General features: G+C 43.1%; 3 protein-coding genes across 3 annotated transcripts; 1 reads left to right on the forward strand and 2 right to left on the reverse strand.

Moving 5' to 3' along the window:
• Positions 1–14: 14 nt before the first annotated feature.
• tmem238a (transmembrane protein 238a) lies at positions 15–2,345 on the forward strand. Its single transcript, XM_035413883.1, has 3 exons — positions 15–246; positions 961–1,305; positions 1,988–2,345. The coding sequence occupies exons 1-2, from the start codon at positions 121–123 to the stop codon at positions 1,288–1,290; spliced, it is 456 nt and encodes a 151-aa protein (XP_035269774.1). The 5' UTR covers positions 15–120; the 3' UTR covers positions 1,291–1,305; positions 1,988–2,345.
• si:dkey-17m8.1 (C-Jun-amino-terminal kinase-interacting protein 4) lies at positions 1,777–18,085 on the reverse strand. The gene is made up of 28 exons (XM_035413828.1): positions 17,944–18,085; positions 16,182–16,573; positions 15,582–15,776; positions 14,969–15,089; positions 14,598–14,668; positions 14,407–14,480; positions 14,181–14,253; positions 13,548–13,717; positions 12,346–12,614; positions 12,054–12,111; positions 11,753–11,905; positions 11,562–11,601; positions 10,903–11,030; positions 10,452–10,505; positions 9,818–9,958; positions 9,332–9,467; positions 9,085–9,171; positions 8,943–8,990; positions 8,450–8,591; positions 7,821–7,863; positions 7,610–7,690; positions 7,326–7,393; positions 7,066–7,214; positions 6,257–6,428; positions 6,046–6,159; positions 5,849–5,944; positions 4,068–4,160; positions 1,777–3,568 (listed from the first exon to the last, which is right to left on the reverse strand). Exons 2-28 carry the CDS (start codon positions 16,278–16,280, stop codon positions 3,459–3,461), a joined length of 2,985 nt encoding a protein of 994 aa, XP_035269719.1. The 5' UTR covers positions 16,281–16,573; positions 17,944–18,085; the 3' UTR covers positions 1,777–3,458.
• Positions 18,086–21,955: 3,870 nt separating this feature from the next.
• LOC118230285 (transmembrane protein 100-like) lies at positions 21,956–22,381 on the reverse strand. Its single transcript, XM_035423192.1, has one exon. It carries the CDS (start codon positions 22,379–22,381, stop codon positions 21,956–21,958), a length of 426 nt encoding a protein of 141 aa, XP_035279083.1.

Genomic DNA, 22,381 nt, shown 5'->3' on the forward strand with positions numbered 1-22,381 from the left:
CACACATTCAAAACGAAGAGAACGGTGAGGGACCATCAACAAAGTCGTGCCCAAATAAATGCACGCCCTCCTTTTCAATATAAGCATGCTTGTGGTGCTTTTTCCTGACCACTTCAGCAAATGGTAAAACATAAGTGTACTGGTGTAGACGAAGAATTCTCGTTAAATCTTACACCGACTGTTACCAAAAAAATAGCACGAGACCAAAGAGATTCAATGAGGAGCAAACACATGCCGTACGCTCAGGTGATTATTCGGCATCCATTTTTAGGGTGGGGTGCAGGAAAAGGTGTCAGGTAACAATGTTGTCTTGCGGTTTGTAGAGAGAAAGGTAGATCCGGAAGGACAGGACGTTTTCGAGCATAACGTAGCCTATTTTTTTAAAAGGAAAAATAAAACTTAAAGCCGTTATTGAAAAACAACTGGACAACATCTGAAAGGGTGAGATAAGTTAATAAAACGTATTAAGCGGTGCTTATTTAAATATGATTAAAATTATTTCTTGAATATAAGAGAGAGGTTTGTACATTGCTGCTAAAATCAATATTGAGACCTCGTTATTTTTTATTATTATCGTTCTAATTTTGTGCATTCAGATGCGCAATAACAATTTATTACGGTATTTACTTTCCAGAACCATGTATAGGGTTGAAATATGCGGACAACTCGAGTCACGTTTTGGACAGGGGTCATCCAATTAATACTAACGTCGTGTTCAGTTCGTTAAGAACATCGAGCAAGAAGCTGAACATTGTGCCCAGTAGAGCAATCAAGTCATATTTTTATATTAGGGTCTACAATGTAGGCCTACTCTCACTCTATAAGCGCTGTAATCACGCACGGGAGTTCAAACACAGTTTGTAACCTCAGTGTACGAGTGAATGTGAATCTGCGGCGCTAGCCATTCCTTGTTGCAGTTAACAAAATGTGGAAACTCTGCACTTCCCCCTTTCAACCCAGGTGACCATGGCAGTCCGGTACAATGGTTTGTCACACTGCAAGATTGCTCTGGTGTTTGCAGTGCTGATGGACCTAATGGGGGCAACGGCCTTGCTCTTGGGAGTTTTTGCCCCCCTGGAGATAAAGGGCCGGGATTTTGGGGACCTGCTGGTGTACTCTGGGGCCTTGCTGGTCCTCATGTCACTTGGGGGTTGGGTCATGTGGTACAGCGGCAACATTGAAGGCCTGACCTCACGCAAGGAGCTGGGGCACATTGGGACTGCCGTGGACCGGCTGGCTCGAACCCTTAGCCGCAGGATACGGACACACCGGGTCCACACTGGGGCCTAGGCCTGGACATGTGCGGTATGTTGTTAGGGGATGGGTCTGTCATGGTTGGGTGTTAGGTAGCCTTGCGAGCCAGTCTCTTTTTTTTGTTAGGTAGTGGAAATGACACAATGGTACAACAGAAGTTTGTGTCTACAGTACACATTGTGTGTGCTAGGTAACTCTTCAGTTTAAAGACAAAATGAGGATCTTACCATCTATTAGTCATGAACGAATGTAGCAAGGTGTATGTATTTATGTATATATATATATATATATATATATATATATATATGTATGTATAAACTGTGATTTTTAGGACATCGGTTACAGTATTTAAAGTCCAATAAATGTAGTTCAGGTATATTCCACGTCTGAAAAGGGTTTTAAAAAAGGGCTATTACTAGCTGGGCCATACATTTTTGTTTCTTTTATCAGAACTTGTACTCAATACATTATACAAGCATGCACATTAAATAAGCACAAATGAATAAAATGTAGGCCAGATTTGAAAATAGCCAGCCATTTATTTAATTCCCCCATCCACAAATAATGGATAAGCTGTCCAAGAATACAGTATTTTATTATCTGTCAAAATGTATAGTACTAACAGACTACAACTGTAATAATATTGCACCATTAAACTGCCACCTCTTTCTATTTGTAAAAATATTTACAATAACTGTTGCTGACTCCTTATCAATTCTCTTCTTTCTTTTAGATGGCTACAAAAAGGATGAAAAGACTGAGTTTCACCACTGCAAGCCAGACTGGCACACATGAAAATATTTAGGTTTGAGCAGGAAACCTTCAATCAACAGTATTGCAAATCACTTCGTAGAACCTTTTCCAAGAGGCACAAGTGAACACACCTTTGTATATATAACTGTAGTACTAGTGTGAATGTAAACCTGACTATCAATAGTTGCTTTGGGTATTATGTTCTGCTAAAATAGAGTATTTGCTTCTGACTAAAGTTTTTATAATTCATGTGTAATATAAAACACTACAGTTTTGACTGTGAAATGTATTTCAAACTTTGGGCGTTTTATTTGTATAAATAAATAATTGAAAGTCAACATGGCTTAGGTTTTGTATAGCTCTATTCATGTTGATTTACAGAAATGTCAATTAAATATTTAGGCAGCTCCACAGAATTAAAAATATACAATGTTGTCATTTTTAATGAAAATATTGTATTTACAAAAGTTAATTCCAGTTTCATAAGTCAGGGTCTAATATTTAAAGCAGTGGTCTCCAACCCACCAGCAGACCCTGTAGCTCTCCAGGACCAGGGTTGGAGACCACCGATTTAAAGCAAGCAAGGGGAAATTGTCCCCCAAAGACAGATCAGTAACAATTTAGAACATTAACACAGGCACACACATGCCCCCCTGCCCCCTGCCCCCTGCCCCAGCTAGACATGCAGGCACACACATCACATTTTCAAATACTGCAAAAAAATGTACTCGTTTTTCCTCTCCCCCCCTCCTCTACAAATTAAACTTAAAATGCAAAATAAAACAAAAATAAAAATAATAAAAACTACACAGTGTTATACAGTGAATGCAGACAGAGAAAATGACATACAGGATACAAAGCCTTTGCATAGTAAACTAGTCTTTCTGGACCTTCCAGAACCTTCCAGGGTATAAACACTGACACGGGAAGGGGGAGGGACACGCACATGCACACAAAGTGTCAGGACTCGTCACCACGCTAGAGAGATGATGATGATGATGATAAAGTGCTGTGCATCATTGTCTGGTGTGTCGGAGAAAGGCGGGATCAGAATGACATTTTGGTGTCGATTCACAGTAAAAGTTAGTAAAACCGATCCTGCCGATCACTCCGGTGTGAAGATGTATGCGTAACCTCCTTTGTTCGAGCGCTGCTGAAGAAAGATGCGATAATGCCACCGGCACGGAATTATGACGCGAAACTGGTCACGTGCTCACAACGGTCTCCTCATAGCAACGTGAATGAGGGGACAGAGGAAAAAGGCTGGGTGGTCACAGAAGCCAGTTTCACAGCTGATCATGTGACCATGATGAAGTTTGTCAAAAGTGAAGGATTAAGGCAGAGACGAGCCAAGTACAGCACAAGGCAAACCTCACTGCAGGCACACCGGGCGGAGGACCAAGATTGGCCCAGAAACGAGGGAAAACAAACGCATCATAACCCAAAATGAATCAGAGGGCGGGGCTGGGTAGAGACGGGGTGGAGCTCTGCCAGATGATCATGTGACTGCGTTCAGAGCGCTGCGGCAGGGCCTCGGGGGCGCTGCCACTCCCGTCATCACCTGAAAGGCAGAACGTGGACATGACGGGCTGATCAGACAAAGGAGCACCGCCCAAACTCAACCCTGTACTCGCCTTGTTTTTGGCAGTCTTGCATTTAAAAAATAAATAAATAAAATTGAAGGACATGTAGCAAGCAGACTGCTTGTGGAATAGCAAGTCTGAATAATGCATTTATAATTTTAAGAATCAATATGTCTTGCACCGATATCAGAAAATAGATAGCATTTAACCAGTGTGAAAACAAAAAAGAAAAAAAAGATCACACCACACAATTTTAAAAGCAGGAGATACAGAAGCTCATAGCTGGATATTAATATGGAAAATGTCTAAATAATCCATTAAAAAAATGTGCTGCACATGAATGCAGCCTCAATGCTGTAGGAGGATAAATAACCTTTGGTATTAGACCACAAGTAATCCTGCCATTATAGTCTTGGCGTGTTTCACATGCATGCTAATAATCCCAATAAGCAATGCATTTAAATGTGTTGATCTCACCAATGCGGAAATTGATGTACCCCTCTCCTCCGCTGAGGATTAGCTGAGAGGTAGAAACGGCAGTCCCAGAAGCTGTAGCAGGGTTCAAACAGCCTAAAGACAGAAGACCCAAAAAATCCTGTCAATTGGTATATATCATTTAAATTGAATGGGCTCAAAAACATACTGTACAGAATTAAAGGTTGTTTACGCAAACATTAATATCAATCTATAACAAATTATTTCATGATTTATGCATTTTGTAAGTAAAATTTGCATCATGTCAGCAATGGAACTAAAATTCCCAAAAAGCACATTGTAAATAACACACATTTCTCGCAAAACTGTGTGTGCAAACTTTTCTTTCAGAGCAGAATCAAACCAGATTATTCACACATGTAGTCAAAAGACTGGAATCACAGAGTCATAATTGTTTATTGATCACTAAGGCTTTAGGATTATCAATACTGTGTGGAAACCTTGAAAATGACATCATACGCATGTGGATTTTGATTAATTGCTCTTCAGAAATATTCCCCATTTGGTTCTTACTATAAATAGATTATATTTCAAAGCAGAACTAGCTGCCCCATGGCACAGCGCTGACATATGAAGCATAACATACCTGAAACCAAATCCACCACACAATTCCAAATAGAAATCAAATGGCAAATTGTATATTACCTGCATATACAACACTAATATGTGCCAAGATTTCAGCTTAGTTGTTACAGTCCTATAGTCCATTGCCTTTGCACCTACCACAACATCCCTTTACCATTATTTCACATTTGTGAGTAAAATAATTAAATAAATACATGAGACCTGAATCTGAATCAAGACATGACCATCTGATTTTAGCTTGTGTGCACAATGGAATGCAAATGTGCAACAAAATAACTCTTTCACTGAATGCGATGGTAGTCAACAATGACCAAATAATAGAATGAAATATCTTGCATCTACTTTCAATGGATGTCCAAACCCCTTTCTGATACATTTAAAGGAAGCACTGGATTACAAGGCTAAATAATCTTTGAACAATACCAAAAGATACAGTATTAAGTTGGAAGCTATAAGAACATATCACTATCCATTACTGGCATGGAAACTTAATCCTCTTAATCCTCAAGATATTTAAATCAATTATGCAGGCAAAGGCAAAGAAAGACTAGAGATGCAAGTAAAAGCAAGGCATAAAGTCACACACACAAGCACACACACAAACACACACATACACACACACACACACAGGCAGCCTGCCAGCTTTTCATCAATGGAAACAACAGAGGTCAAAAGAGAAACGCACACAGAATGGATCTGAAATGTACAGCAGTGCTTTGCTGCCACAGTAAATATATATGTATACATATATATATATATATTTTTTTTTTTTTTGCTCAGTATGTCATTATAATGAGAAATGTTTCTCATTATAAATGAGAAAGTTTCTCATTATAACTAGATCCTTTTCTCATTATAGCAAGATAACATTTTTATGTTGTTATAATGAGAAAAGTATCTCGTTATAAGGAGAAAAGTTTCACGTTATAACAAGAAAAAATTATCGTAACGAGATACTGAATGGGAAAACAGTTTCCTCAATGTGGCAGCAATGCACTGCCGTAGAAATGGACTCAAGTCAAGGTGGTCATATACTGTATTAGGAAGAGGGTGAAAAACTGGTAATGAGCTTAGAAACCAAATCAGAATGGTTAAGAAATGTACTCATTTGAAAATAGATAAGTGGAATACACTGTGAAAGTAGTTACTGAGAAGCCATTTTTGAAGGATTTACGAACCTGGAGCTGAAATTATAAATTTGACAGCCTGACGGTGTCCATGGTAACACAGCTGGGCCCCAGGCAGAGAACAGTATGGGATAGAGGATTCTGAGCCTTAGAAAGAGGGCGGGGGAAAAAAAAAAATACATTCACAATGATTCCAGACATGCGGAGAACCAGTGACCAGGGTTCTTCAGGTGGCAGCAGGCACTCACCAATCCGCACAGGAATGGAGAATATAGCGCCACTTCCTGTCCCCACCCACAGCCGCCCACAGATGAGGGCGAGGCAGGATATCTGTAGGGGAGAAAGGGACAGGAAGGCAGGGCCTGGAGGAGAGGAGATGGAGAAATGGGGGGTAAAATTAAATTTCACAACCTGAAACTTGAGTATTACAATAGCACGGAAAAGGTAAAAGGTACAGACCTAGGCAATTTGTGACCATTGGTGTCAAATCTACTTCCTGTAGAGGCCGGCCAGTAGCCCAGTCGAAGAGTCGGAGGCAGGGGTCCAGTCGGCAGGAAGTCCAAACCCCACTTCCTGCAGCGCACAGGAAGCGCACTTGCTGTTCACTGCGCTCAGATACAGAAAACGAGTGCTGAGAAAGAGAGAGAAAAGTGCACTGTGAGTACGTGAAAAAGCACATACTGCATCTCCCTCAAACCCCCTTAGATTTTCCACGACAATTCAAATACTTCTTAAGGTTAAATGTATTAACAAATTCTGTTTTTATTGCTACTGATAAATTTCCATGGAATTGGGTTACTGAAAACAGAAAGTGGGGGAAATCTCTAAATCAAGACAAAATTATTTTTGTATGGACACACACTAGGAAGACCTTGGAAATGAACCCATGCCACCAGTGACTTTCTGTTGTGGTTTTATTGTAGCCAGTATGCAAATGAATTTTCTTGCATTATCAGCCCAACATATTGTCATATACTTCCCCTGACAGAAAATTATGTGATGCATCATTATTGAGTTATTTAATTTACTGTAAAACAGTTACTAATTAAATTGAGTAAATTAAGAGTTGCTGAAGCAATATTGGCAATATTGATATTACAGGTCTGAGAGTTTCATTTGATCAATCGAGATAGCCTTAAGCATTTTGTCTCACCCTTACACCCACTGAAAAGAAGTATAGACTCGCATATTCCTCCGTTTTCTTTGCTCAGTAGCCAAATGTGCAGTCTGACTGACAGATACGAGTTCCAACATTCTCACTCTCTCACCTGCACTTTCCGACTCTGGACGTCAATCACGTGAACCCTGTTCCAGTAGCCCACCCACAGCGCCGCCCCCTTTGGTAGGCAACAGCGAATGGGCTGCAAGGGAGGGGAGCCCAGGGACAGCAGCTCTCGGTGGAGGAGGTCCCAGCCGCCTGTCATCAGGCCGTTTGTTATTGCTCAGACAATATTTAAAAGGCAGAAACACCGTTAAAAATGCACAGATACGAGTAGGCGCGAGCGTGTCTGTGTCTGCGTGCACTCACCTGGATTTTCTTTGAAAAATGCCAGAGTTCCATTGGCTAAACCAGCAATCACCTGACCCTGAGTGTACCTGAAATGTATAAAAATGTAATATCATAGAGGGTGGTGGAGTAACTGCACGGCGTCATTATGACTTTACACCACATTGCTACCGTAAAGGAGTCCCACCCAAGGTCATCCAGAGAAAGGCAGAAAGCCGGGCAGAGGCACACACAGACTCGAATGAGCGATGGGGAGACAGAGTAACAGACTCTAGTGAGAGTGAGCGGATGAGGCACTAACTCACGTGAGAGAGTGCACTCCCTCAGAGAGAGAAACGGACTGCAAACAGCGCCTCCTGGCTGTGGAGGCAGAGTGGACTAAAATGCTGGAGGACAAAAAAAGAAAGCAGCATTCAGTACATTGAGTACTGTCTGTATAGATAATATATTATATTTGCTGTTGTGACATGATTTAGTCTTACGGTATTTACATTTATTTTAGAGACACCATCTCACCTTCCATCCTGAGTACCGATCCACACTGTCCCTGCCTGGTCCCCTAATGTAGAACAGAACAACAGTTCGGAAGTTTAAAGTTAGCACAGTTCGATGCTTTGAGGTCATAATGACTAAGTGAGAAATTACTTGGAAACTGACAGATTAACACTACGATAATACTGTTTTCTGCATCTCATGTAATGACTCCAACAACACTACCCCTTCTATTGCTATGCCCTTATCCCGTGTTTCCAATTTCAAAGGCTCTCAAGGGCTTCTAACAACATTTTAATCAAGTTAATAGGTCTACTTATATCAAATTTCTATAAACAGGCTGGTGCCACTGGATCTAGTTTGCAACTTCCAGTGCTTGCCTTGTACATTTCTTTCTATCAGACAAGTTCAGTGCATTTTGGAGACTAAACATAGTAATTAAGGACTGGAGAGAAGATGGGAGGAATCAAGTGATGGGAGAGTGATTCAGCCGTATCCAGCTATGGAGTACCAAACACACTGACATTTTTAAAATTTTATTCAACAGCCGTCACAGCATGCTGCACCTCCGACCATCAAGAAATTCACAATCTCTCATTACTAGTTCAGTGCCATGTGCTCTCCAATCCTCAATGGATGATGTCTGGACTGACCAGTAGGGGGCACAGCACAGAGACAGAGCGCTGGTGAGGTGGGTGGGAGGCTGAACTGATCCAGGACAGTGTTGGAGCGTGCCGGGTCAATCACTGTGACATCACTACTGGAGGCGGGACCAGACACCACCCAGACTGAACACTGACAAAACAAAAATGGGGAGGAATAGGGGAGGTTGATGGGTATAGTTTAAAGGGATAGTTCACTTTGTTTTTTAAAATATTATTTCAGTTTTAGTGAGTTAAGACTGTTCTTCTTTAAACACAAAAAAACAATTTAGACACAACAACTATTATTTATAAAATGGCAGGTATCAGGATTTTTAGGGGTCAATAGTCTAAAACAACTACGCAGCAGCGTGTACAATGACGTTGAGTTACCAGAGTAAGTGAACGCTCCCTTTAAATGCTTCGCCACAGGAATCGTGATCTACCATCGCAGTCGGGTGTTAGTATTGATTACCCGTGGTTACCGAACTGGCGAGATACTTACCGTCTGCTCACCCGATATTTCGGGCGTGACTGCAGTAGCGGAGGTCAGCTGAAGGAGCAGTAAAAGAGAGTACAAAGGACATCAGCATCATCATCACCCCCATGGACATTTAACTTTGCATGTTGGGACAGTTCATTCGCACCTTGGCAGTGGCATCCTTCTGGTCCAGCAGTCTGAGCTGGACGAGGACTGGGACGTCTTTGGGTTCAGGTGGGGGATCAGTGTGATCCTGAAATTCAAACCCCAGCTTGTTACTTACAAAGCAACACTACACCTACATTAAAATTTCCATATGCACATGATCTGTGTTTGCTTAAACTGTATATACATGCACGCGAGAAATATGATGTGCGTGTGTGCAAAGTGTATGTGCATTAGGGGTGTGTTACCTGTGTTGCGTGGGGCAGAGGCATACTCCAGCCATGCAGCTGCCGCTTTCCCAGAGTGCTCCACACGTGGGAACGGATGTCTCTGTACAGCTCCCTCCTCCTCGCCCGCGGAGAGAGCACGGCGGGAGGAGAGTCTCTGAGAGAGAGAGAGAGAGAGAGACAGAGCGAGAGACACACACACACACAGACAAAGAGAGAGAGGGAGAGACAGAGAGAGAGAGACAAAGACAGAGAGAGACAGAGAGAGACAGAATGCACAAGAAAACAAAAGAGACACAGAGAAAGTGAGCGAGTGAGAGATGGAGAGACAGAGAAAGTGAGCGAGTGAGAGACGGAATGACATGAAGAAAGTGAGCGAGTAAGAGATGGACAGCAAGAGAGAAAGAGAGGGAGACAGATCACACTCACTCGGTGTAACATTTCCACAAGTGTAACACAGGTGAGGTAAGGGAGAAACAGATCTTAAGTTCACATGGATCAGCTTACTCTGTCGGCGTCTGATGGACGGCCAGTTGCCGTGGAGACCTTGACGACAGGAGAGACTGTGGTGAGGATGGAGGTAAAGCGTTTGCTCCTTCTGGGCGTGGGCTGAATGGGTCCTTGGTCAGGCCAAACAAACGGTTAAACCTAACAGATGTTAAAGGCAAAAGTCAATTTGACTCACGCCAACGACTTTCACATATTAACACGACTCACTTTCCGTGTCATCAAAAACAGGCTATTAAGTCTGAGCAAAGGCTAACTAACATTAACGTACGGGTAAATATTTACAACGACCCGGCGCAAATCCTGTTTCTACTCCGTATAGCACAAAATAAAATAAGGAGACCAAGGTTTTAGCATATGACGTTCAACGCTGCTTGATAAAAACATTTAGGTCACAACCCTGCCACAACATAAAATTATCTTATAGTCAATCTTGATTCCTGTTATGACTACACAACATTCCTCATATGTAAAAGGAATCCCAGCAGGGGTGGACTGTGCCATTTTTCAGCCCGACCAGAGTGAACACATTGTGTAATTTTGAGTACATTTCCATGCCAATTGATTTTTTTTGACCTCCATGATGGAACAGGAGAAAGTGAGACATGGATGGGTCAATCCCTCCTCTTCCTACCTCGTCCACACTCCGCTCCTCCGGTCTTCTGCATTCCTCTCCTCCTTGGTGGCTCTGAAAGAGAGAGAGGCCGTGTAATGAATCGGAGAAAGAAAATATGAGGAAAAGCAAACGTTCATGACTAAAAGTGGAAAAAAAGAACAGGACACTGAAAAAGTCTGTCTTTAGTGTTTTAATGAGACTTAAAATCAGATTTTTTTCCCTCTCAAGTGGAACAGGTGAGGTTATTCTAAATTGAAAAGTGAAATTCTCTTACCCCATTGGCAAATCCTAAAATGAGTCCAACTGCCTCACCTCATTGGTGATAGTTTTTTCTTATTTATCAAAAAAAGATTTTTAAGTCTAAATATAAGCCTAAAATACTGGTTGGTTTATTTTTTTGGTCTTTGCAGTGGAGTAAGACAGACAGACAGACAGACAGATGGAGCAGCCACGGACGCGGAGCGCGGACCTGATGATCTGGGACCGACGCACGGCCTCCTGCAGCTCGATCAGGCGCTCCTTGTACTGGTTCTTCTCCATCACCACCCGCGCCATCTCGGAGCGAGAGAAGCGCCGCAGGGAGAGGGGCAGGGAGGACTGCAGGGAGAGAGGAGGGGAGCAGACGTCACTGCAGGAGGCGCAGGGAGGGAGTTCCGACTGGCCAATACCAAAACAGGAGCAAAAGGAGGCAATTCTTCCACTAACTGGCCAATACCGAAACAAATGCAAATGAAGGGATTTCTTCTACTGACAGGCCAATAACCAAACAAATACAAAAGGATAAATTGGAGTAAATAAGAAAAAGGTATCACACTAAATTCAATCACGTTTTCCGCAGGGCCCTTGTCACATGACTTACCTCCTGCAGAGCTGTACAATTTACAGCTTCATTACTTAAGTTTACTTTCACACAGCTTGCTGAAATCAACCCTTTTACACTGTAATTCAACTAATACTCATGAACCAGCTCCAAAAATCACCTGCACTGTGCACTACTACAGCGCATATGGAAACTGAAAACTGTCACCATGAAATTGCTACAGGCAAAAAGTGCAAATGATGCATTTTGGTTAACCTGCAAAACTTGGGAGGGAATTTTTTTTTTTTTTTAAACCTCATGTGACTCACCTCATCTTCACTCTGACACTCCTCTAGCTCTTTCCTCAGCCTAAAAGGAGGAACAATCAAAAACATACACCAAAAATGAAATACCAACCAACCATTCCTTCAAAACAATCTAAAACCCATTTAGAAAAGAATAATTGGGGAACTAAACAAAAAATGAAAAGACACAGTTCTCGTCACATGACAATACGGACCGCTTTGTCTCCTCCTCCATCTCCCTCGTCCTCCCTTCCAGTCGAGTGATGGTTTCCTGGCAAGACTCTACCTCCAGGCTGAGGGCAGACCTCTCATTGGTCAGTTCTTCTACGCGTGAGATCAGCGCCTTTCTGGCTGCCTCTACCAGTTCACTGAGGACAAACACAAGGGAGGTAAACGCCACAACCTGAAGAGTACACTGACTTATGCAAACAGAGAAGGGAACGCTACTCTAAAGCAGTACAGTGGGAGAACAGCAGATTCATTAGGATGACAATGATATTTGAGAGGTGTTCTTACTGGGTGTGTTTCAGTTCCTCATACTGAGAAAGAATCTCTTCAAACTGGTCAGTACTACCTAAAGAGAAAACAGGAAGTAGCGAGACAGAGACGGTTAGTGCCTTAAAAATGCTCATCTGCACTGACAGTTAACTCTAGCGTACAGAGTGATAATACTACTACTACTACTAATAATACTTTTACAAGTCCAGTCAAAACATTCAGTTTTTTCAGCCCCTGTTTACTCAGACTCCCACACCCACAGCCTGTCGGTCTCTCCCCAGTACCTGGCTCCCGTCCCCGCCCCCCTCACCTCTCACACTGGCCCCTCTGTCCACACTCTCCACAAAGTCCCGACTCAGCTCCGACAGCTCGGAGAAAACAGAGTCTGTGTTCCTCAGCTCCCACTCCAGGCTGTCCTGGTCCTCCTCTTCTCCCAGCTCCTGCTCGTGCTGCTCTTGCAGCTGCTCCTGCTCCTTGAGCTGCCCCTCCTTGGCCGCCTCGCTCACCTCCTGCTCCACGTTGGGCTCGTGCTCGGCTGTGAGGGGTTGGCTAGTGTTCTGTGGTGAGGTTTTGGGGGTGCTGATGGAGAGACAGAGAGGACAACGTGCGTTACAAACCACCCCAGAACTTCTTCCATGAAGAACTTGTGTCTGTTGATCTCTATTGCCAAACAGATCTAGAAGTTTATCAGAGATGGACAAAACATGGCATTTACGCTACTCGCACTGTAAATCTGTCCAACATTCCTTGAACCGCAAACTCGGTTTGTCTTTTTCTCTCCATTTATTGTTGAACAGATTAATATGGGTTTAACACACTGAGACACACACACTTAAAATGTGTGAGAAGGTTTGGTGAACTTGATCTTTGGCCTAGGGTTCTGAAATCAATGAAGGTCATAATTTGTGTAATGACCATTTAAATCCACATGATATTGCCTTGGTTCAGCCAAGTAACCTATAGGTTCATAATGATTATCCAACCCACAAACGTGCAAATAAGAACTTAACTGTACTGCTGTGCTGAATTATTTGCATCTACAAGCATAGAACGAATCCCGCCTGGATTGATTTCCATTTCACATACAAATTAAAGCTGCATCTCTTATATCACATTTGGCATTGCAATTTACTAAACTTTAAAATTTGTATTCAGATTCCTTTGACAGTACTGGATCTCTCTTGGTAACCCTAGATTAAAGTTAATCTGGAGAAGCCTCAGCCATCTGCAGTCATACAAACAGAATAATGAAATAATGGTGAGGCTCAGCAATACAGAACACAAATTAGCTTCAACGTCACAGGCGTGCGCTTCTTTGCAGTAATTCTGTAACATGTTCTTGTAATTAGACAGCAGTGACTACGAGCACAGCTGATAAGAAATTAACACCAAATTCTTCCAGCTCCATTTATACAATACTCCAGTGCTGGCAACCCTCTTTAAAACAATCTGGCTTCCTTTCAGTCCTCTACAGAGCAAACGGCAATCAACGGCACGGGGAAAACGCAGTACCTGGCCAGACCAAACTGGCCCAGCTGTGCTAGCTCAGGAGTGGTGCTGATGATAGAATCGATAAAAGACGGATCCGTCCCGTCTTCTTCAGAGTCCACCATCTCGTCACTTGCTTTATCACCCGCGACAACTGGGGCGGGATCAGTGCTCGTCTCCACTATTGGCTTGGCCTGCAGAGGGCAATTTAGTGAGAACAGACAAGGCGTGCATCACTGAGTGAATCAGATCATCCAAATATGCTATCAAACATCATGTTGTATTTTTGCAAGGATAAAAGAATATGTCTGTTTGCAGGTATGCATATTACACACACAAACTTCTTTCACGTAATCAATATAAAGGAACTCAGCTGTTAGTTCACGTCTCATTACCAATATAGGATAACACCTGAAGTTTGCAGTTAAAAGTATGCTTTCCTCACACATGTAGGAACAGATCCAATGTAATAAACATCACACAAGTTGATTACTGTATGCTAGAGAAAAATAATCACCTGTTTAACAGGAGAGTCTCACACTAGTGAAGCCCACTAATGTGATGCATTTGGCAACATTTTTCCAAACTTTTTTAGTGATTCTGAACAGACAAAAAAGGGTGAAATGAGTGGCTATAAATGAAAACGTGAGTAATTACCTGCACAACAGGGGGAGCTTGTTGGACACCCTGGTCTGGTGGGATATCAGGACTCTTTAAACACACATGGTTCCTGAACATACACAAGCAGACATAAATATAAGGATGGGCAAAGAAAGATCCCTTTTAATACAGGAAAGAAACAGAGTACACAAGATAAAAGATGCATCGCAAGCGCACAGGCATGCACACACACACATGCACACACACACACAGCGAGAGTAACCTTAAAGGGGAGAGGGACCGCTCTCTCTCAGAGTCTTTTCTCTTCTCAACAACATCACGATAACTGAGCAGCAGCTGAGAGAGAAAGAGAGAGAGAGAGAGAGAACAATACTCAGATGATGCGGATATAGCAAGCACATACATTTTATGTTTCTATACATTACAGTGCACATAGCGAGAGCATCGCCTAACCTTGTGGTGCGTGTTTTTCAGCGTGTTCAGTTCTCGAACCAGACTTGTCCGCTGCTCCTCCAAAGCCAGCACTGTCACGAAATAAGCATTATTAACTAAGAAATGAGCTAATGTGCAAGATGAAAACTGCAATAAACATCTGTGCAGAGAGAAGAATAGCAGCCAGGGTGCTAGGTAGTTATACAGGTACCCAGGAGTACATAAAGAACCATTTAACCTGGAAAAATACAGGAAAGAATGACAATAAATGCAATACAAAATATGGAGAAAAAAAATGAATGAATGAATGAATGAATGACAGAACATTGCTGAAAAAGCAGCAGGCGCACTGATAGAAGGAGAGAACGCAGACAAGCAGAGGAGATGCTCACACTGGTCTGCCTGCTCTCTGGCCTTCTTCTCCAGCTCTCTCTCCCTCCGCTCTCTCTCCTTCTCCCTCCCCCGCATTGCCCGCCGCTCCTGCTCAAACTGGTCGTCCAGCTCCAAGTACCGCTGACAGGGATACAATGAAGACATTTACACGATGGGAGCCACTATTACTTCCATTTACTACTAAACTGTACTGCAAAACCAAACAAAAAAAAATCTCAGTTTGTGCTGATGTTTCAGTTCAGTGAAGCAGTGCATCCTGCTTCCTCTCTTTTTTTGTCCTTTTCCTGTCTGTCAAGTTTAACAAACAGAAGAGCCCTCTGTGCAGCTTGCGTGTATGCAGCGCCGCGCCATGTCTCACTCTCCAGTGTGTTCATGTACTAGATCAGTGATAACCAATCCTGTTACTGGAGGTCTACCGTCCTGTAGGTTTTCATTTCAACCCTAACTTGGCACACCTGACTCTACTATTTAGCAGGTAGACAAGATCTTTAGCTGTAGAATGAGGTGTGCTTTGTTTGGGTTATAGTGAAAACCTACAGGATGGTAGATGTGCAGCATATGCAGCGTATATCCAGTCCGTCCAAGTGACACACCACACGTGCTCCCTCTCACCTCCTGGCTCTCCCTCTTCAGAGCTCGCTCGCTCTGAAACCTCTGCAGCAGCTCCTCTCTCTCCCCCTTCTCCCTCTCCGCCTCCTCCTCCATCTCCCTCAGCCGGGCGCGGCAGCTGGCCAGCCCCTCCAGCACCCACACCATGACGGGCACCAGCGACTCCACCACGTCGGGCCCATGGGTCTCGATCACCGTCTGCAGGGCAGGGAGAGAAGGCTCAGGCGCAAGGCACACGCTGTCTGAGGGTGTGTGCGTGTGCGGTTGCATGTGCGTGAGTGAGTGAGTGCGTGTGTGGTGTGTGAGTGAGAGTGTGCGTGCGTGCGTGTGCGGTTGCGTGTACGTGTGAGTGAGTGAGTGAGTGAGTGAGAGTGTGCCTGCGTGCGAGTGCGTGTGCATGTGCGTGTGTGTGTGTGCGCGTGCAGGAAGACAGATGCAGCGCAAGGCCAGGGTCTGCGACAGGCACAGAGGCGAGTTGGGTCTCGGTGACACTTTAAGACAGACCAGTGTACACGATCTCACAAACTACACACTGTAAGCAGAGAGAAAGAACTACAGAAGAAATGTTCAGAGAAACGGACCAACCGAAGCCATTGTTCTTACCTGCAGCTCGGAGTAGAGCTTCCCTGCTTCCTCACTCACGTTGTCAGGATCCAGATCCACCTCGCCTGCCGCACAGAGGACACTCTCCCCACAGTCCATCGCTCAGTTTCACTTGTCACACTGCTACTGTGTCCCTTAGTATGAGCTCAGCTAGCACTGTCCTCTTCACAAGTGGCTGTCTACACCTTTCCCTCACCCTAGTACATATCCATCTAAACTAGGAATCTATGTTATTCTACGTTTCTTATACATCAACTCAGTTCTGCTTCCTCCATCTTTATGCCTCATTCCTCCAGATATCCACCATTAAGCCTACTGCCTAACTGCCTATGAATCTATAGATACACTATATACTCAATTATCTAATGTGAGGAGGTGTTTTGGTGCCCATTCTGAAAAATGAAAAACACAAAACACAACACAACTCTTTGTTTTTTTGGTCTTTCACTCAGTCAGCATGCAGAGACAATGTTAGTTCCTCTTTTTTGAAGAAAACTACACCTTGAATAGTAATCTAAACAATTTGCACACAGTTCACACATCAATAACCCCAAAGTGCCCCTTATCTTGCCTCCTGTGTTCCAGCCCTTACCCCTCCACCACACTGCATTCCATAGCCTGAACTCTGCCCCATAACAAGTGCCACTGTATTGTCTTCTTACCTTGTGGCAGGTAGTGATTCACAGTGTTCCCTGTCACCTACTTGGTAAATGGTAAATGGACTGCATTTATATAGCGCTTTTATCCAAAGCGCTTTACAATTGATGCCTCTCATTCGCCAGAGCAGTTAGGGGTTAGGGGTTAGGTGTCTTGCTCAAGGACACTTCGACACGCCCAGGGCGGGGTTTGAACTGGCAACCCTCCGACTGCCAGACAATCGGTCTTACCTCCTGAGCTATGCCGCCCCATACTTACCTACTTCTCATAGTACATAAATCTGGCCCTCTCTGAGGCCCAGAACTCTGCACTAATCAATGTCCTAATGCTTAGTGACCATAGGTCTAAACTCAGCGCCCAAGCCTGGCTCTCCCCCACAGGCCTCTGCTAGGCAGTCTAATATACTCTTCCCAAAGGCCTGTCAAAAATCCTAATGCTTTGCCCATTATTGCCAACATTCTCCTTCCATGCACTCTCTACAGCTGCTACATTCCACACTCCATGGTCTTCTATGCTGTGCTCTCCCTGCATGCTTGTCAGGTTTGCTACCTGTAACATGTGGAGATCTGACGTTCAAAGCTCTCCTAACTACTATAACTTTCTTTCATTAACCTTGTTCTTGTAGCTACAAGGCATCATTCGTTGCATTGCAATCAACCTGGCCAAACGTCATGTTCGTTATGAAACTTTTGCTTTATGATTCCATGATTAATTCTTAAGCACTTCGGAGTAGTTATCTGCTGAACTGCAAAAATATTCTAGACCAATTTTATATGTAGCAACAGAAAACTCTATTCCAATAGGTCTCCAGTTTAAGACAACGATTACACGAATAACAATCCAATACAGAGTAAATGTTATCAATACAATTGATTCTGTTGGCGTGTCTTTTTGTCCCTCAAACAAACACACATACACACAATGTAAACACGTACTAACAAACCAACACGCGAAATACAAGGCATGTTAATAAGCGCAAAATAACGCTGACGAATGCAAAGGCGAATAGCATTGACTGGCGGACACCTTGAACGTCATTCGTTGAATTAGCTAGTCCGTTTGCTAGCAGCAAAACTTCTTTCTTACTTCTTCGCTTTTGACTCACCTCTCCGTACTGTAATCTATTCCCGTTGTTAAAAAAAATAATTCTACTTCATTCTTCTGAATTAACCATATCTCGCATTTTCGCAACTTATTTTCGTTACTTACGAGAAGATATCGAATACTCTAAACGAGTTTGAAGAAAGGGGGCGTTAATTACCTGTAAGAATTGTGACGGGAAGTGTATTGTGACCTATCAAGGGCTTCAAGGTGATCACGCGAACCAATAGCGATGCCAATAAGGCGGGACGGAGGCGGGTTTTTTTAAACCTAGAAAAAAATATCCTGAAACTTGAACACAAACACGTGACTAGGGTGTCATGTGACTTGAATCACGCAAATCTAATACCTGTGTGAATTATTGACTATCTCCAGTAGTAGGGTATTGTTTAATTATTTTTGTGCCATTATAGTTTATCAGATGTTTATGTTGTTAACACAGCACGAGCTACTATAGCGCTAACGATTGCATTAAATCTGGAAAAGTATTTACGCGGCACAACCGAAATAGATTCCTTGTACAGTAGGCGGGCAGCATTTGTCACTCACGTAGGGCTAGTGAAGTTCAGCTTATGCAACTGGTGGTTGAAACAGCACTTGGTAGATTCTTTATTACTCTGTCGTTGTTGCTGAAATAACAGGTTGGATGAGATAAGGATATTGAGGAAGTATTTTTCTTGTTGTTGGAATTTTTCTTCTGGAATTCAGAACGCTTGGTTTGCTTAGGCTACCTAAAATGAGTATCTTAGAAATGTGTATTGAGTGAATTTTTCTCCGAACTTGTGTTAGTTTAGTGGTCTCGCTTTTCTTTTTTTTTTCTTTTTTTCGTGAACCAGGAGCTTCATCAGAAAGGCCCTAGGTTTCTTTTACTTTTACCCAAAAAGTGGACACATGACAATATTGATGATCTTCAGTGTAATGAAAAGCATGTTCCAATACAAGCTATAGCTAGCTCAAGGCATCTATAATAGGCAGCGGGAGAATAATACAAAAAAAAAAAAATTATTTGAAATGTCATCGTAGCAGGTGGTAACCATAAACCTCTAAGAAATGGTCATTGGAGACAACTTACCACAATACTTACCATAATTATAAAATTATTTTAAAGTGCTAGAATAATTTAGTTCAATATGGTAGCTTCAGCAAGTCACATTGACATTTTTTACACGCTGGCCCACATAGGTACTGACCGAGGTAATGACTGAAACATGTTAGGCCACTAAAATATTAAAATATCCCCAAATGATGAAAATAATGTGGTCCCATGTCTCTCCCAGAAGGTGTCCCAGTTGTGAATGAAGTCCAGATTAGCTGCACACCATGTTTTGAGCCAGACATTGAGAGCACCACCTGCCAAAGGCTTCACAACCGCTGTTGAAAATGGGAAAAAGGGCCTGAAAAAAACGATATTTTTGACTTTTGTTTTCAATTTCTCATATCTTACCTACTGTTTATTTTTTGGAGGGTTTTTCAAGAACTTCAGAATCCCTAAGTCTAATAACGTGTACCAATAAGCCTGCTGGTGCCTTGAGTTAACATTTTCCAACTGATCTACAAAATCTAACCCAAACTTGGCAACAAGGAAACATTCAAAACCAGTTTTTGTAATTTTGCACCAGTGGCTTTCACATTTTGAATAACAGAATCACCAACCAACAGTACTTCATAACCACCAGGCTCAATATTGTCCTTGTAGCATAGGGGCTGGAATCTGATATATATCTTGCCAGTTAGGACTTGGTTCCATTGACATTTGTCGCAAACAAAGTCTTCCTGATACTACAACCCCTAAAAACGTAACACACATACCACATTTCATTGCCTTCATATCACTGTTATCAAGATCCACAGCAGAATAAAAAGCAATTAAAATAACTAAATAAATCAAGACTTTCATGGTTGAAAATATAAAAGCACAAAAAATTAAAAGGAATTAAATCAGAAAGGGAGACAGGGAATGTTAGTGTAATCACTCAGTAGTCAATGATGAATATTGGGAAGATCTAGACATAAATTCATGCAGTGCACAGAAGGTGGAGACAAACACACATACACATGCACACACATGCGCGCACACCCCCACACCCACACACACACACAAACACAGGAGATGTGGAGCAATGTTTTGGCGTATCTGCATCCTACATTATATAATGCAACATGCCAGTACAAAGACCTTCCCTAGACCCACCCTCAGTGGCCCCCCTCCTATGGTCCAAAACACCAATAACTGCTCTTGAATGGTGGGAGCGAGACCTACGTAATGCACAGCAGATCCCAGCAGGCTGGCATGCTACCATTCCTTTAGCATAGGACACTTTATGTGTCCACTTAGGCTGATTATTTCCAGTACAACAAGATGTTGGCACGCTGCAAAAATGAGTGAGAATATCATATTTAATATGAGTAACAATCCTTTATATTCTTGATCATCATATTTTGCTTACCCCTTGTTACACAATGCCATTTGGAATTCCCAGTTGTGTTTCATAAGACAAGCTCATTGCTGCAAGCCCCTCTACCATGGCCAGAGCTCAGACATGCACACTGCTCTCCTCTGCAACAAGTTCGTTTTGCCCTACATTTTACCAGTGAAACTCACACAGGCACTGAGCTGGATGAGGATTCTTCATGTGTGCAGACTGTTGGTGCCCAGTTGACTAAAGAAGGGTTGCCAGTGTATGATGAAGTCCATCCTTCCAAAGGAAATGCTACAGCCAATCATGCACCTCCCTGTGGGCCGGTAGGCCACAGTTGGATCTTGAGCAATCCGGATTTGATATCAGACTGTGGGGCCCATCTGCACGCTAGAAGTGCAGCCCATAAATTTTTTTTTAAAACCAATTCATTTTACTGAATGCAGATGTTCTTCAAGAAGAAAAAAGGACCTGAAACTGCACTTCATTCGAATGATTTGCATTCACAAGAGGAAATGAGAGAAAAGCACTTCACCCCACCCATTTTACAGGAAACACTTAGAGCTTTTCCTGTTACATTCCTGCTTGATTGAGAAAAACGGTCCAGAGAGAGATGGGGTTCTTAGCTCTGATGCTGACCTCTACTTGAACCTCTATTTACATTTACAAACCTACAACATGGCACTTAATGTTATGTTGTAGGTGTATGTACGCTTATTATCAGTTGGGATACTGATTACTTGTTTCTTCTTGCTTATATCTTTATATGTGAAATTTCTTAAGTCACTCTGCATAAGAACATCTACTTAATTCCCATATCTATACATTTAAATGTAGACATGTAGGAATCAGACAGAAAGACAGAGTAGTCAGAAATAAAGGTGGAAGCTCAAGGAAGAGTCACATGATGAGTCACTTGATTTAAGAGATGAGACAACTAAGGTAATCAATAAAAACATAATTTCTTGTTTTACCATTCCAGAGAATTTATTATTATGGCAGTATAAGTTTGTTAACATAATGTACATATAATTTATGTATATCTTAAATCAGTCCAAATGTACTGCAGCACAGTCCAATTTTCAGTTCTGTAACTAGCATTGTACAATCTGCAATAGTATACAAGCCTCCTTTATTTGTATGTTTTACTTTACCCCCAGCTTGGAACGGGCAGTATTTTTTGAAGTCCTGTCCCATCCCCCATCACCTGGAGAGAGTGCAGGCTAGCATGTGTGCCTGCTGAAGCACATGCACCAAGTCCAAGTCTCTCTCCACAGGTGGAGCTGCACATTCTGCACTGTTGGCAAGCATGTAATCAACCACAGGGGTCACACATGTGCGGAGAGATGGGGGATGCCCTGACCAATTGAAAACCCCATTACCCTGGGCGACTTCACAGTCAATTACACATCACCCTATAGGACTCCCTGTCACAGTCGGCAATGGCACGGCTAAGATTCAGTTCTGGAATATGGGGCATATCACCCACCAAGGACCAAAACTTGGTTGGCAATATGCCTTCTCTTTTCATTCTCCCTATCCACCCCCCATCCCCACCACCCCCTCCCCCCCCCCCCACCGTCCCCGTTTCCCTCCCTCTCACACCGTCACTGTCTTCACACAGCCTTGACCCCTCTCACCCACCAACACCACTTTACCATCATCATCCTCTCTTTCACAAAGAATTCCCTTTCTTCTCAGGAAGCGGCACAGCATGACCGAGATCACCACCCCTGAACCCAGAACCAGCACCACCGACCCAGTATGGAGGAGATGTGAGGTCCCACCATTCACCGTTAGGTCCCATAGCCCCAGCGGGACCACACTCAGGCCAATCAGAGTCCCCCACACCCCGAAGGCCAGCAGGCATGACCCCCAGGACAGCTCAGCACCACCGGTCACCACGGTGATGCCTGCCACTGAGACCACACCACCTGGCAAGATCACTGCCTCAGATTTGGGGTCAAAGGTCACAGCAGAAGTAGAAGGCACAGGAGGCGGCGCAGGAGGGTTGGAGTCAGACAT

The sequence above is a fragment of the Anguilla anguilla genome, chromosome 1 (genome assembly GCF_013347855.1).
Source record: "Anguilla anguilla isolate fAngAng1 chromosome 1, fAngAng1.pri, whole genome shotgun sequence".
NCBI classification, from domain to species: domain Eukaryota; kingdom Metazoa; phylum Chordata; class Actinopteri; order Anguilliformes; family Anguillidae; genus Anguilla; species Anguilla anguilla.

Bases quoted from the DNA above. Each gene is read 5' to 3' on its own strand.
- LOC118230285 (XM_035423192.1), bottom strand. From the start codon at position 22,381: ATGTCTGACTCCAACCCTCCTGCGCCGCCTCCTGTGCCTTCTACTTCT.
- tmem238a (XM_035413883.1), top strand. From the start codon at position 121: ATGGTAAAACATAAGTGTACTGGTGTAGACGAAGAATTCTCGTTAAAT. The intron at 247-960 runs GTGATTATTCGG...CTTTCAACCCAG, and splicing joins AACACATGCCGTACGCTCAG to GTGACCATGGCAGTCCGGTA.
- si:dkey-17m8.1 (XM_035413828.1), bottom strand. From the start codon at position 16,280: ATGGACTGTGGGGAGAGTGTCCTCTGTGCGGCAGGCGAGGTGGATCTG. The intron at 15,090-15,581 runs GTGAGAGGGAGC...TATCCCTGTCAG, and splicing joins TGAAGAGGGAGAGCCAGGAG to CGGTACTTGGAGCTGGACGA. The intron at 6,429-7,065 runs GTGAGAGAGTGA...TCTCTTTCTCAG, and splicing joins TCCAGAGTCGGAAAGTGCAG to CACTCGTTTTCTGTATCTGA.